Consider the following 16080-nt stretch of genomic DNA (forward strand, 5'->3'; position numbering starts at 1 on the left):
GATTATTCGTTCTGTATTAGAATTAAGAGACCTGGATAAATGAGTAAGCAGAAAAAGCTTAACTTTGTAGTCAGGTGTTTGCCTCTAACTTTCCTTAAGGGGAGCTTACTTTAAAGATGCAATACTGTGTTATTTTTGTGTACTGCTTAGTTTATCTTAGGAGCTCCTGTCACTTGAGTTTCCTTATTGAGACCCTTTCCCCCTTTTATTTATGTGACGGTAATGTAAAGGGACACTAGGCGCTCTTAATGTTCTTTATCCTTAAAGCTTATATTTAAGTGTCTTGTTTCATAAAAGCATGTCATGTTCAGGACAGTCCTTTAAAAATGTCTAAGCACAGTTTACACCTTAAGTTTTCCACCTTAATTCTATGTGAATATAATCACACGTTTAATTTACTGCAAATTTTATTTTTGCTTTTTTCTATTGACATTTAAAATAGGGGAGTAAATGAGAGAGAAGCAAACCTAGTTCTTTAACAGGGCCTCCTTATGTTTCCCCAGACCTAATCTGTCAGCTGCTTCAGGGGAGACACTGGACCACAAGAGCCCGAGGTTGCTTATCCAAGACTCTGGATAAGCAGCACAAGCTGGGAGTCCAAGACATCTTTGTAAGGGGTTCTCAGCAGGTTTGGAGGTTGTGAGTCTTACTCTGGCCAGGTTTCTTCCTGGGGAGTCTGCAGGTAACTGGCTCTCTACTAAGCCCTCTCAACCTTGTTGCCTGAGGGGGAATCTTGGCTAATAGTGTCTCTCTCCTCTCCTCTCCCAGCGACTGTTCCAAAACAGAATTAGACCCACTAAAGCTGATGGGGACTTTCTGGGTCTTTGCTGTTGCTCTCCTAGCTCATCAAAACAACACAACAGCAGTTTTACTACAGGGGAGCCATTGAAGGGATGACAGAGAGAGATCTAGGGATGACAGGGGGACTTCATCCATGAGGGGTGAGGGTCGGGTGAGGAGCTCTGACAGTCACCCTTTCTCAGGTTCCAAATCTGCTCCTGGAGCCAGAGGCGGGTCTTCCATCTCTGGTACCACCCAAAGTCACCCCGCGGACCTGATGCCTCCATCCTGGCAGAGGCTGATGGAGCGGGCTAGTGCTGGAGCAGGCTGGGCCTGAGCAATGCCTAGTGACCTTCTCTATCTTTAAAGGCCGCTGCAGCCTGAGCACTTAAGAAGTTGGGGCACCTGCTCTTCTGGTCGCAGACTTTCTCACTTGCCAGTGTGGGACCCCTGGCAGTCGCACCTCAGCAGCTAGCAGGTACCCGCCCCGCTCTGCTTCTCCAAGTCTTGGGAGTGGTTGGGACCTGAGGACTGAATCTCTTCCTAATTCCCTTCCCAGCAGCCAGGGAAGAGTCTGGGGGGAGAGCAAGGTGAAAAGCACCCCTCCTCACCCAACCCCCAGGCTGTAGGTGGGTGTCCTCCACGGGGCCCAGAGCAGCAGGGGGCCTTGTTCCCCAGGACACCCCAAGTTCTTGTGGGGCACCAGCTGTGCTCTTCCTCAGCCAGAGGGACCTGAGGGGTCTTGCAAATATGTTTTTGTTTTGATGTTTTTCCTTTCCCTTTTTTGATGAATGACTGGAGAGGTGAGAGAATAGGGTAGGTTTGGGTCAGAGAACAGGAGATAGTAATTACAGAGCTTTGTGGCCGTTTCTGTGCATGCGTGCCTAGGTCACTTGTGTGTGTGTGTGTAACACAAAGAAGCAGGGAGGGGAGAGAGAGAGGGAGAGGGAGAGAAAGAGAGAGAGAGAGAGAGAGAGAGAAAGAGAAAGTGACAAGGCCAAAGAACCGTAGACCAAGGAGGTCTGTGGAACTCAGAGACGCATCAGACCCAGCTAACTTCCCTGGCCTTACCTCACAGGTCTGGAATAGACACCTATAGCTTGGGGTTCATTTATCCCTTTTTGTTCATCAGTCTCAAAAACTTTCTTTGTTCCCCAGGACCCGAAGAGAGAGGCTGGCAGGAAAGTGGGGCTGGAGTGACTGTGCACAAAGGTTCAGCCAGGAGAGCTGGGCTCCTGGCTGGGCTGCCCAGGACTCACCCTGCTGGCTTGTGGGCCTGCCTGCCTTCAAATCCTTCATCCAGGTGAGTACCAATTCAGCTTGTTTTCTGTAAAAATGGAAATTATGAGTTATGTTGATTATTTTTCTTTTTCAAAGTCTCGTTTGCCTGAGATTGTGTTTACCAGGCAAAGTGAAGCGGAGAGCTAAGAAGAGTTTGGATAATTCCGAATTCAAACTACCACAAATGACAATTTGTGGTAGAGTGAGGATGGGGCTACTTTTGGACAGTGACCTGGATTGGCTCTGTATTTGGATAGAAATAATCCTACCAATATATTACTACGTGTGTGTACACAGTATCATCAATATCTTAAACCTCCCAATTCTATTGGATTTCAAAAAGTGAATGGTTGACACAGACCAAGAGCCTACTTATGTGTGAGTGTGTTTTGGGGAAATACTTTGGACCTAATGGATCTGCCTGAAATACACAAAGACACACAAAATAGAGGAGGAGAAAAGGAAATTCACATTAACTCAGGGAGAGAGGAGGAGGGAGGGGAAGATAGAAGAGGGGGAGAAGGATGAGGGGGGTGGATGGTGTGGGGTGTGGGAGGAATAGAGACGGAGACAGAGATTTTCACACGTGCAGACCAAGGGCTTTGAGGCCCTTGACCCCGACCCCCAAACCCAAGTGCATCTCACAAAACAGGTTCGGCTCGTATTTCAGGCCATCTCCTTGCCCCGTGTACGCGCTCCCCGGGGCCCTAATTCACTCCTGCCCTCTCCACACAATGACATTCGAACCTGGGAAAAGAATTGCATTAGAGCAGATTACTCATAACCGATAGTTATCCGTCTTTTTCTGTTCGACAGAAGTCTATTAAACTCAGCAAAGCCATTACCAGCTGAGCTCTAGAGCGTGCCTTCATTAAGAAAATTAAAATCATACTTTTGAATCTAAGCAAAGCCTGCGCAGGTCTCCAGAGCCCGCGTCAAACCTCCAACGTTCTCTTAAACCCGATTTTCCCGCGAATCCATCTCTGCTTTTTGGATACCGTAGGTCAGGGTGAAAAGATTGAGTGTGATGACAATCACTGGAATATAGGGATGTCTGAGCTCTGAAGTACCATCTTTCTTCCCAGCCCCCCGCCCCCACCCCCACCCCCCGCCGCCTTTCCTTCTTGGATCTTTTCTAGTGCTTTCCAGTTAAAGGCACCACACCTGTGCAGGTGTGGCCCGGGACTGGGGAGCTGGCGGGGTGGGGGAGGCGGAGGTGGGAGACAGGGGAAGGTGTGGTATGGTGGCCCCCGAAGCCGCGTGGAGAACATCCCCAGCTGATGTCTGCGGCCAGAGGCCCGCTCCAAGCGCACCTGTCTCTCTCCGTCTCTTCTCTCTCTCTCTCTCTCTCTCTCTCTCTCTCTCTCTCACACACACACACACACACACACACATCCTAGCGCGCAAGGGGGACAGGGACCCCCTCAATTGCATTTCACACTTGCTCCGGGACCAAAGTGGCCTCAGAGCCTTTGCCCACCCGGGCACGGGAGCCTGGCCCAGGATGGGGAAGGCAGCTGCGTGTGCCTCAGACAGGGAACCTCCTTCCCTTTGGCTGGGTCTTCGGCCTCTGGGGGCCTGGTAGGGTTTCCTCCTTGGTTAGTAGCAGGAACCTTAGCTAGCGGTACCCCTTGAAGATTGGGGGCGCAATCGGCCCAGCTCCTCGCCTGTTCTGCGTCCCAGCGAGGGGAGGAGGGAACAGGTGTGGAGCGCGGCGGGGGCGGGGGGCGTGGGGGCGACACTCCCTCCCCTCCCGGTGGCCTCAGGGTAACAGCTCCCAGTGCTCCGGCCGAGGTGGGATCTCCAGCTCCACTTTCAACTGGAAACATCACCAGGCAGGAGAGCTGTGTGCTCGGCTCAGAGGGGGCGCGTTTACATTGATTTTCTGTGGCATCTGGAAATTTGCTGGGTTTGAAGAATAATTTTTAGCATGGTTTACTTTTTTGTTAGCCACCGCCCTTCGTTTCAGCATTTTGCTTGGTAAAATGTTAATTACTCTGTATTTCTCTGAAAAGTCTGCCCAACTCAGGGCTCTAAAGGAAAACACAACGGCTTTGGCTTTTTTTCCTCGTGTCCTTTCCTAGGGCTCTAAAAGCAGAGATGCACTGCTTCCATTTTTGTCAGAATGCCCCATAATAGAGTTCTCACCCCTCTTTATGTCTAATGAGGGCTTTGAGGTTTATTAGGGGGAAATAGCACACACCCCCTCAGCACTCAAATACAGGATTAGGTGGAGCTTACTTGAAAGTGTATATATAATATTGTTGTTCCTTGGCAAGTGTCTAATTCTCTTTCCCATAACTTCTATTTGACACAAAATCCTACAAAATTCAAGTGATGAAAGTCAGAGAATAGATGTGGATAAGTGAACATCCTTTTATCATCTCCACAGTTTTCAACCTGCTAAACTGGTAGATATTAAAAAATTTTTTTTCAGGGAAAAAGAAAATAAAACAAGTGCACCTTCACTGTTGTTAGTGTTTTCTTCTCATTGAATGTAGACACATCATTAGATTTCTTTTTTCTTTGTAGCAAAAGATGAGGAAATCAGAAATGAACAGCAGCCTTTTAACAGCAGCAAATCCCAAGACTTTTGAGATGGTTTTCTTTGCTTCTGTTTTCCCTTCTTTGCCCTTCAAGCAAAACAAAAAAACAAAGATAAAAAAGAAGAAACACCATTCCTAGTGGAGAGTTTATTTTGTTGCCACAATAAAGGGGTGGAGACAGTTAATAGCTATTTGAGATGATAATGCTTAGTGATCCCATTCATTTAATCATAATCTTCAAGTGGTTTAAGATTAAGGTGTTTTTGGTCTCTTCCTAAGGACCTTTATATTAATTTACTTAGAACATTGCCCAGACTGTCAATGTCTCCAAATTTCATTAAGTCAAACTGAGACAAATACAATGAGATTTTCATATTTTCTTCCTCTGTGAGACTATCGACTGGAATTATTTTTATTTGGATTCAACTGCAGTGGGGGTCACCTGCTTCCTTTTCTCTATTATAGATAGATATATAAAATATGTGTGTTACGTATCCACACACCCACATACATATTTAAATGAACCAATATTGTTTACAGATAACTTCCCTTTCACTTCTGAGCTTAATGAAGACCTTTCAAAAAGTCAACTCCAGTGGCAGGAGACAGATTCTGCTTCACCCAGGCCAGGATTTATGTTTAAAGTAAGTTTGAACGCCCTGAACTTCTTCAAAACAGACAAAAAATAATGAGAACAACTTGGAGTATAAATATTTAACTTTACCTCAGTTGTCACGACAGCCCCAGCAATTCTTCAAACACAACCGGAATGAGGCGTCACTTCACTGGCATCAGACCATCAGACCGGGCTGCCTCCGCCTTGCCCTAGGAGCGCTCGTCCCCTGAAGCCCCCGGGTGCCCGTCCCGGAGCGTCCCCAAAGAGGAGGATTGGAGAAGGCGTGACGCGGGGCGGGGGGGTGCTCTAGGGAGAAGCGAGGCAAGAGAACGGATTTTTAAACTCTAAGGTCCTGATCGTCTGGCAAGAAATGAACATCAAGAGACCCACCTTTCCCCTGCCGTCTTCCCTGCCCGCTGTTCCTTCCCCTCATTTCTCAGAGCTGTTTTCACAAAATCCTGAGATCCCGTACCTGCAAAAAGCAACCCCCCCCAACTCCCTACAAACTAAAGTCGTTCGCACTGCAGATTTACGCTCTTTCTGTGGGGTCTGGCTGTGGGCAGAAGACTTTCCGCGTCAGAACTGCTCCGCCCGCGCCTTTCGCGGGAGGAGAGGCTGGTGGCGGTAGCGGGTCGGCCGGCCAGAGGTTGTCCCAGCTCCCGCTACCTGCTCGCCCTCGCCTTACTGTGGTTAGAATCCCGGGAAGATGCACTGGGACGCCGAGAAAGCGCCTCTATGCACCGAAAAGATTGAAAAATAACCCCGACACTCTCATATAGTACCAGTCCCACACCTTGCACTGGGGCGAAGCACCCGGGTAAGATCAAGTGTCAAAGACAGTGGCGGTTTATTTTGGTGCATTTCAGCTCCCCTTTCCGTTTCCAGCAAAATTGAGAACACGGGCGGAGGAAAAACAGGGACCTTCGTGGGGGGGAAAGACCTCGTGTGTGTGTGTGTGTGTGTGTGTGTGTGTGTGTGTGTGTGTGTGTGTGTGTGTGTGTAGGTAGGTAGGTACGGTGACAACTTTCAAGTACATTCTCTATTTAAAAACAAAAACAAAACCCGGACAGAGGCCGATATTTCTTTGCGGTGCAGGAAAGGGTCATTCAAGAAAAGGAACTGTCTGAATTCCGAAAGCGGTTTCTCGGGACTTTACTGAAAAAGTGAGAGTTCCCCGGGAGTTTAATTTGGCCACACTGTAAAATGTTGTTTTGTATTGGCCTCTTTCCCCATCAGATATCCATTTAAAAAAAAAATACTACAAGCATCTATTAAAAAACATTTCCTTGGACTAGAAATCTACAGCTCGGCAGAAAGAAACAAGCCAAGCAAAAACCCAGGGAATAAAGAGATTTAGAAAATAAAAAACCAAAACTGTGTCCCTTTCTTAGTCATTTGATAGTTTTATTCCCCGGAGACCAAGTGAAGGTAGGGGTTCGTACTTTATTATTTTATTATTCGTATATTATTATTTATCATTTATTCACTTAAATGCTCAGCCTTGACAAACTGTTTCCCCACCGCGGGGTTCTTTTGCAGAACCCAAGCCGGGGTGGTGGAACGAGTCAGGTGAGCGGGGTGCGGGGCGCAGAAAGAAAAACACGCTTTGCTTCGCAGAGGGCTGACCCGCAGCAGTCTACTCCGCTGGCCAGCAGGGGGCGCTCTTATGTTATCTCTGGACCAGACAGCCGAGCGGCTCAGAGCTGCAAGACAGGCTTTGCACTTTTACGCAGCTGCAAAAGGAAGGGGAGGGGGGAGTGGAGCTCCTAAACCCTCAGCAGCTCTTCCAGTTGGGTTATTTACCCTCTGTTCGGCAACATACCCATGTGTCACTTTACCTACCCACCCCGCTTATAGTGCACCCCCCTCTCCATCAACCCCTTTTCATCTGCATCTATGAAGCACATGTATAATCTCTCTCCCTAGCCTTGAAATATACATTAATGCAACTTATTAAATGCGACGACGAATAGTCAACATTTTTTTCGCCTGTTAGTTCCGCTGATCCAAGAAGGATTTATTTGCAGATCTCACATCCCGGAGCCATAATGCGTGATTTTTTCCCCTTAAATAAAATTGGTCAAATGTTGACAACCTTTAAGCCAATCTAACACTCAAGATTAGTGATGGGAAACTAATGAGAAAATATAAGATCGCCCGGCCTGAGGGCTGCCAATTAAATCTTCGCTGATTGAAAAATAAAGGCGGACTTGGGGTGTGAGCCCAGCTCAACTTCAACTATTAATTTAACATGTTGCCGGGGTCCCTGCCTTCTCTCCTCTAAACTGCTTCCCATAATAGACCTTCCTCCTCCCCCATCCTTCAACCTAAAAAGCCAAATGTTATTTCTCCGAATATTTCAAGAGGTCCAAATCAGGATGATCATTTCTTACACGGTAAATATTAGGCCTTTAAGCAATATGATTTAACTAATTAGAAAATTTACATCATTAAGTCTCAGGGAGAGAAAAAAAGAGAAACAAATCTGCCAGTCATTTTAAAGGAGACAGGCACTATTGAAGTGTGAAGAAATCGGCTCTAATTCAAAAAGGCAATCGGGCAGAAAAAGCCCTCAACATTACCCTGCTAGTTATTAATCAGAAAGGGCTCTCTCTCCTCCCCACTCCCCCTCCTCTCTTAGCGCTGAGTTTAAGTTCGTTTTTTTGCCAGTGGCCCATGTCATATTTATATTGAGGTTTTGTCTGCTAAAGGATGGAAATCTGAAAATGTTTCAATATGAAGAAATCAGAATCCTCAAAGGAAAAAATATTCACAGAATCACCTTTCTTCCAGACAAGTAAACCTGTTATGATAAACAATCCTCACCCCCTCTTTATTTTTTTTTCATTCTTTCGTTTTTTCTTCCCATTAAGTTCCTATTTTGAAACCTGCTTGGTGAGAACTGAAGTCTTTGTGTCCTGCTCCCCTCCCCCTCCTTTCTTGCACCCCTCCTTCTGCCAAAGTGAGAAACTTAGACTGAAAGCAGAAAAGTACAAATACATTAACAAAGCCCCACTCACTTGATAAAAAGGCCATGGTCTAGGCGTACATGTCAGGAATCTAAGGGAAGGGGAATCAATCCGGTGGGTCTCTGGACAAAAGATGATGAACTAGAAATTCCCCCCACCTATGTATAATAATTGATAGAGTATGTAATTAAAGTGAAAAAGAAAGGCAGGTAGGTGAGAATTATTTTAAAGTGCATTATTATGTTGTGTGGCTTTTTCTCTATCCCCCCGTTCTCCATTCAATCTTAAAACAGCAGCCTCATTATAGCTAGGTGCCCCTTCCCACCTTACTCTTACTTAAGCCCTTGGTGCACCACACACATAGCCCTGGTCTACTCATTCCCAGCAAATTAACTGAAGAGGGAACCGCAATGGAACTTTGTGAGTAGTTCCATTTGGAAACTCAGGCCCTTCCTGGCATCTCTGAGGACTTGTTCTCAGACACTGGGTTAAGAAAAAATTTAATAGCAAGCTTTAGGTATTCAATTTCCCTTCATTATTATTTATTTTTAAATTACAAAGAGGTCCCAAAGCCTCATTTTTCTGCCTTGCTCTATTCTTTTATTGGGTACCATTCCAGCCTCATTTTCTTAACCTCCTCTCCGCCTTACAATCTAAAAGTTTCACAACCTTGCTTCCCACCAAGTCCCTGGGCCTGGAATTCTCAAGTCTTTGGGCTTCTGCCGGCCTGGAACAACTCTCCAGCGTTAGTTCAGTGCCATTCTTCACCTTACCAGATTTCAACTTTGCAGGAGAGAGCAGTAGCAGATCTGGGCTATTAACACACCACAGTTAATTCTCTGCGGGAACTTTTACTAGGTGGGACGTGTGGAAGGAGAAAACATCTGTAAACAGTGAGCGCTCTGGAGGGTGGGGAGAGAGTTCTGACATAAGAGGTCAGAACACATATAAATGTTCGCAGAATTTGTGAAAAAAACAGTTCGGAGTTAAATTTTGGTGAAATAAGGAAAGGAAAGAGCATGAGGGGACATTGGGAAGAGTCTAGAATGCTCCCCCAATTTAGCTTTCTTTCTGACCGTCACGGAACAGATGGGAGTCGAACGTGCTCCTCTTCGAGAAAGATTAGAGTAAAATGGGCACTTCTGTCACTTTCAGGAGGCGGGACACAGAGAGGTGAAAATATACAAGACAATGGCCTCTGGTGCTGGAGGGCTCCCCTGGCGGGCTCCCACCCTTTGCCCAGTTCCTCTCGGAACTCTCCTTACCTTTGTTGCTTGGATTTGATCTGACACACTGGATGTTCCTGGGCTAGGTTCTTTGAGAGGAAAAAGACCACGAGAATCAACCGGTCTCCTCCTGCATCTACTCCGAAGCCAAGAAGCATTACAATAAAATTTACAGCGCTTTTAACAACTCGCAAGTAAAGCATTAAAATTCTCTTTAATTGAGAAAATATTGATTTTTAAGTCTAGAAAAAGAGAAACCGTAATTTAGTTGCAAACTTTCAAGCGGGAATATAGCGTACTATGTGGCTGTGTTATGGATCCACTCTTTATACACATGCAACATCACATCTTTAATTGCGCTACTTTATAAAGTGATAAAGACAAAAGATAACCCGACTTAGGCAAACGATTAAGAAGAAAAGAAAAAGGACCTAGAATAATTTCCTTCTCCGATTATTTATAAAAGAATTGTCTCCTTTTCTGAAACAGAAAAACAAAAACAAAAACAGCCCAAAGGGGAGGAAAGAAATAAAAAGAACGGAAAACCACAGACCAGTCTAAAAGCAACTCACATTAGCAAATCCGTTGATATTCTTTACCAATGGAGGAATGAAGCCAACACATTTAGAGAAAATGCATTCACGGACAAAATTGCATCCTCCTTTAAACGAAACAAACCTGGGTCTTTTTTCTTCCTTTACTCCCCCGTCCTGTTTTGGGGAGGGGGGGCAGAATCCATTGGTGGATAGGGAAGGGAAAGAAAATCAGGCTTTCTATGTTATTTCTCTATCGGTTTTTGGTATTACAGAGGAGTAAAGAAGTTTTTGTGTGGTGGTGTTTCATTGATCAGTCACTCTGAGCTAATGTAATTATCCTCATCAATAGGAGACTGCAGAGAGAATCATTATGTGGGTGACATTGATAAATGATCGCCCAGGAACGGCCCTCTCGCGGGCAACCCCACATCTGACCCTCCCACACACACAATGTAGTCATAGAAACACCTAGAGAACCTCGGGCACCGCCGCGGAAGGGGCAAGAGAGGGAAGAAAAGCCTCCGGCGGCCGGGGCGGGGGTGAAGGCGAAGGGGGGCGGCCAGTCCCAGATCCAAACCAGTTCTGGCGACAAAAACAGCCAACGGCGGGACGGAGGAGGGCGTCGCGGGAGGGAGAATCTCCCTTCCCAGCATCAAACCCTCACACAGTTGCTCACAACAAAGTGAAAATCCGCCCTCCAGACGACCCATTCCTCCACACCTTTACCACGTGTGCACTCACTACCAACAACTTCTGATGTTTGCCGAGACACACGTTCAAGTAGGTTTCTCCAAAGGAGTTAAATAATTAGGTGACAAACCTGTAGGCATCTCATTCTCACGAGGGTCCCTTCCCCCGCCCCCGTTCAAAAAACTCCAAACAACAAACCAACCAAACCCACAAACCTATCTGAACAAAGACAGCAGCTGGGCGACCCCCTCACTGCGTTCCCCCCAGTTATTTACTGGGTGACCCCCTCCTTTCTCTTCACCTCCTAACCCAGTGCCTCTGATTATGAGATAATGGATTTTGCGATTGGTCCTGTCAGGGGGGGGAAAAAAATCTCCACCGAACCCCACGTTTCCATCTTTTGACTGTTTTATTTAAGCCAATGGGAAAGTATCGAGAGCCGTAATTGATTCATAATGATCCGTAAATCGATGTCGGAGCGCGGGGGGTTGGGCTGGAGGTGTATGAAGAGTAGAGGGGGGAAAGCTGTTTATTTATTTTATTTCTAAAGCTTCAACTAAAGTAGCTTCGACACTGCGGGGGCTGGAGGGGAGGAGCTGTTGGGCTCTGCCGGATCATCCATCATCGCTGTCACCCAGAGTCTGCCCCGAGGAGCCTTAGACGCAATCTCCCTTCTGTCTCTACACCGAAACTATTAATATTAAAACCTCCCTTCAAACACTGCCCCGACGGTCTCCATTCTCATCACAATCTGACCGGCCTCCCCCATCAGGCCCTCGTTGCCCCTGCGCCGAAGCTTCCTCCCAGCCCGGCCCCGACGGAGGGAACTCCAGCGACAGCGCACGACGCCCTTAGCTGATCACGGCGACTGTTAGGTGGCCCTCCTCGCCCCCGTCGATTTGAAGCACGTCTGCCTATCTCTGTCCAACACACACACACACACACACACACACACACGCGCGCGCGCGCAAACGGAAGGCCAGGTGAGGGCCGGGGCAGCCGGCGCGGAGGGGGAGAGTCTGCACTCCCACTGCCCCTGCCCAAGCCCCCGCACGCACGTCTGCACCGACCCGGCTCGGTGGGCGGCGGGCGAGGGACTGTGGCTGCGAAACCGGCACATCCAGACACCCAGACACCGGCCCTTCTCACACAGTGGCAACTTGCAGCGGAGGTCCAGGCTCCTTATCAAATTGCTGGCCTGCAAGACTAATGGGGAACTTGTGGAAGATCCCTGTCCAGTCCCTTTGAAGGAAGGTCCCTCCTCTGACAGCTGCTAGAGATATTAGCCACATTTCCCTTCCCAAATCTGCTCTGGGTTAACGGGCCCATAGGGGTGGGAGGGGGCGAGGAGGCCAGGAGGATCCTGATGGACGCTTCTCTGCAAATCTAACCAGGGTGAGCTGGGCCGAGTGCGGGGCGCTGACCTGGCGTGGGGGGAGAAGGGGGGTGGGCGGAAGACACAAACTTCCCTGATCTCTTCTCTCATTTTCCTTCAAAACGTGGCTTCTTGCTCAATTCCCAACCCTTAACAGATGGCGACTGCAGTTCTCTCAGAATTTCTTAAAGAAAGGGAAACCTTTGGAATTTATTTCTGCTTTTGCTTTTCCATATAAATAAAAAAGTGTTTTTATATTACTCTTGTTTTGGAGAACATAAGCAATTTTATTCAGACTACAGTATTTCCTTTAACACTATATGGTTGTCAAAACACCATTCCCAGTTTCTTTGCTTTTGACAGCTGAGTCTTTCTTAAATATACCCAAATCGGAACTCTTTATACTAAATAGTAAACCCGAGATAGGAGCAAGTGCCTTCCGAGGTGGTATAAAAAAAAAAGCATTATAAAAATTGGACAACTCTTACCACCTCTCTGTCTTAGCTTATGGAGGGTGGGGGGAAGCAAGGAAATGCAAACAAATATTATTACAATTATTATTCACCTCCAAATATTTAAGAGGGTTAAGGTTAAGGTAATAGGGTGTGAAGTTGTTAAAGATATCAAACCTGAGATGATTTTATTCATTAAAACCAAGGATAGAGGGTTCTGGGATCTAAACTGCGATGAAATAGCTTAATAATAATTTCATTAAACACTTTCTAACCATGAGCCAACTACCAAGTAAACCCTTCAGCATTTACTCTACTGAGAGGAAAGGAAGAAAAACTTTGCCAAAAATTTTTTTTAGCTGATGTGAGAGTTAATTTATAAATGAAGAACTTGTCAAATTTTACATACAAGCATTTATATTAAAAATAGACAAATATTTAAAATTTGCAAAAAGACTCCAGGTGAAATTGGACAACAAAAATGAGAGGGAAGCTCTTTCTATTCCAAGTGGCACAGAATTTCTCCATGAACAGTTAGCTTGCATCGAAAGTGTTACTTCTGTGTTTAAACAGCAGAACGTTAATTAAACTAGTAAATGGATTTATAAAAATTCTACCTAAAAATGATACAAAACAATAGAAGTTTTTTTCCTTGTTCCTTTGTATACAACTTCTACTAATGTCTGTTTGTTTGTTTTGCAATGGGAAGATGGAAGAACCCAAAATAAGATACAAACTTGAATTTCTGGGATAGTAAATGATTTCCCAATCAGGCTGACATCACACAACTAAGCTAGAGTTTATGATAGTAACCCTTCTGAACATAGGGTTCAAAGTTTGGGTGTTACAAAGTTCCAGGATAGTATATTTATTTGTGAAATTGAGGGGGCATGCTAATACCTCACACCTTTTTTCACTTTGCGTATTTTAGCAGGCATGGCTTGTGCAGTATCATCAAGCTAATGACGGAGAGGAAAGTTGAGGAAAGTTGCGTGGAACTTTGAACATGGCATCACATTGCCTGTTTTGTTGTTGTTTTAGAAAACGAGTTTAAGTTTAGTGAGCAAATCATCACACTAGCGTGCCTGCACATGGAGCTGTCTGAAATAAAAAGACATCATACTATATTAAATATTAATGATTAAGTAATCTCTTCAACTCAGGATTTCAGACTCCATAGAAGTTGTTTACTCACCTATGAACATCTATATGTAAATTTTAATTTACATATTCAACAGTATTTTAGTAACTAAGAGAGAAAAAAACACAGGTAGATGAATTATCTTTGAGCACAGACGTTAGTTATTTCTGATGATGTAAAATTAACCCTGAAAAAGCCCTTTATTCTGACAGAGAATGAACATGAAAAGCTTCATCTGAAAGTATTTTTTTTTAACATAATGCATCTAAAGAGGAGGTTGGACGTGTTGGTGATCTTTCAACCTGGCTCATAACACACACACACACACACACACACACACACACACACAGTTTCGTACCTTTAGAAGTTTTCTGCTGGTAGAATTTATAGGCCAAATATATACTGAAAGCCTACAGAGGTGGTTACCTTAAAAAACTGTTGGTAAGTTAAGTTTCAAATATACTCGATTTCTGGGGGCAAAGCCATCACCTACTTTCAATCCCAAATATATAGTAGGTACTGTGCAACCTTGCCTTAAAACTATTAAAAACACAAAAGCCTAACAAAAAATCAAAAATGAAATATTTATTACCGCATTTTGTGACTTAACACCTTTTTTTTTAACATAACGTCACAGTCCTCATACAAGTATTTTAATGTAAATTTGACAAAGCTTAAAGGTAACAGCATTTTCTTCTAGTGAGGAACACGTGCTGAGAAAAGAAGAATTCATGGACATACAATACCAATTCCACAGCAGATCTGATACTAGCAAAAACATTCTTTTTTTTTTTTCAATTGAGGTAAACACATAGAATATCTAACATGAAACAATTAATAGACCGAACTCTGTACGAAGTTTGTTACAGTATTCTCTTGCTCCTTTTTATCCTCCAAGCTTCGAGTCTCGGATAAAGTCCTAGTTGTGGTGCTATGACCATTAATAACTTTTTTTGTGTGTTGAGGAAAGCTGCCCAACTTAAGACTGTTTTGTCCACAGCCAAGGCTTAGAACTCCTGGAAGAAGCCCCTGCTCTGTCTTTAAATCTTCACTGGCAAGCTCTTTGAAGAAGAGTCCCCCAAAATAATAATAAGAATTGGCTTATGAAGCACAAACTATAAAGATCTGTTTGAAACTAAAGGACACATTTATGGAGGAACAAAGGCCGGGCATGAAAACACATTCTTGAAGCCGGAGTCCGAGGGATGAGGTTCAGCCAGACGTTCACCATGGTCTCCAGCATGGTTCTTTTTTCATTGGCCCAACAGGTTTAAAATATACCACAGTCTCTCCTGGATAGTGAATTCACTGATGAACCAAAACAGTCATTCTTTTGGGAACAACACACATAGTGTGGAAAACAAGGATATATTTTTTTTTTCTCTTCTAAAACTATTTGAGGCAACATAACGGAGTGATCAACAGAAATGTACAAGTTTAACTTAGTTCCTATGTTTATACTACAGTAGTTATAACTCTCGGAGTCTTTTTCCAGAGGATCTTTACATGGACAGAATTGTCTCAGTGAGCCCATGATTTCACATTTGTGTTCTTGTCTCATTGGTCCTCTGTTGCTTGATGAAAAATGACAAAAAGTAAAAAATAATCACAGCTGTCTGGAATTTCATATTGAGTGTCAACATCTGGTCAAAGTTCAGAAAGTCTTAAAATAGTTTTTGCGTGTGTTTCCTTTTCCCTTGAGTTCCCTTACACTATTGGGCATGAATGTCCATAACCTGTCCGCCAACATTGGGATCTACAGAATTTAACATTGTGGGACTCTGTGCTGACATAGTCATTCCAGGGTGGGAAGGGGGTCCTCCGTGCATCATCATGGCTGGGTGGTGGGGATGGCTTGGCAAATATGAATGCATTGGGGGTCCATGTCTTAACTGAGTAGGGTGTGGGGTCATCTGGGGAGGAGTGTAACTTGGCTGTCCCATACTCATTCCCATAGGACCACCCTGAGAAACGTACTCCCCTGGCATGCTCTGCAAACCTGAAAAGAGAGAGGCAAAAAGAAAGCAGGTCAAATTCCTAAACATTTTTATACTTTACCCATCAAAGATGAAAAGAAAAAAAAAAAAAACAACAGACACTGCAAATCTTATATCTAAATTTAGCTGCAGATTCTTGCCAATGTTTGCAGACATTCAAATTGTAGTTTGCATTTAATTTCATCGCACAGCAGTATAATGCAACACAACAGAACTAAATATTTAATGCAACTAAATGTCATAAAGTGGAACTGTTTTTCAAAATGGTATTCAGTACATTTCTTTGATAAATGCAATAAGAATATAAATTCTAAGTCGAGTTTTATCAGTTAACTGTTGATATATCATTTCTTTTCCTTTGTTGCATTTATAGAAATGGACAAAAACTATAGATATTAAAATAAAGTTGACATCATATCTATATTTCTTCATGAAAAATTTATTGTACAAAACATTATGGCATATTCATTT

The 16080-nt window shown here is 44.5% G+C and overlaps 1 protein-coding gene and 1 long non-coding RNA gene across 9 annotated transcripts in view; one reads left to right on the forward strand and one right to left on the reverse strand.

The window, feature by feature from the left end:
* The first annotated feature begins 513 nt into the window (after positions 1-513).
* Positions 514-6596, forward strand: LOC141277849 (uncharacterized). Its single transcript, XR_012329711.1, has 3 exons — positions 514-1258; positions 1939-2083; positions 5148-6596. It is a non-coding gene; the product is annotated as an uncharacterized lncRNA (long non-coding RNA).
* Positions 6597-14177: 7581 nt separating this feature from the next.
* Positions 14178-16080, reverse strand: part of MEIS2 (Meis homeobox 2) — a 200981-nt gene continuing 199078 nt past the window's right edge. For 4 of the 8 annotated variants that reach the window (XM_033851424.2, XM_033851426.2, XM_033851425.2 and 1 more), the window contains one exon: positions 14178-15611. In XM_033851424.2, the coding sequence (XP_033707315.1) occupies positions 15325-15611 (287 nt within the window). In that variant the 3' untranslated portion in view covers positions 14178-15324. The remainder of the gene's footprint in view (positions 15612-16080) is intronic. The other 4 variants (XM_033851427.2, XM_033851429.2, XM_033851430.2 and 1 more) reach the window with 1 other exon arrangement.

This window comes from Tursiops truncatus, chromosome 2 (assembly GCF_011762595.2).
Source record: "Tursiops truncatus isolate mTurTru1 chromosome 2, mTurTru1.mat.Y, whole genome shotgun sequence".
Classification (NCBI taxonomy): Eukaryota; Metazoa; Chordata; class Mammalia; order Artiodactyla; family Delphinidae; genus Tursiops; species Tursiops truncatus.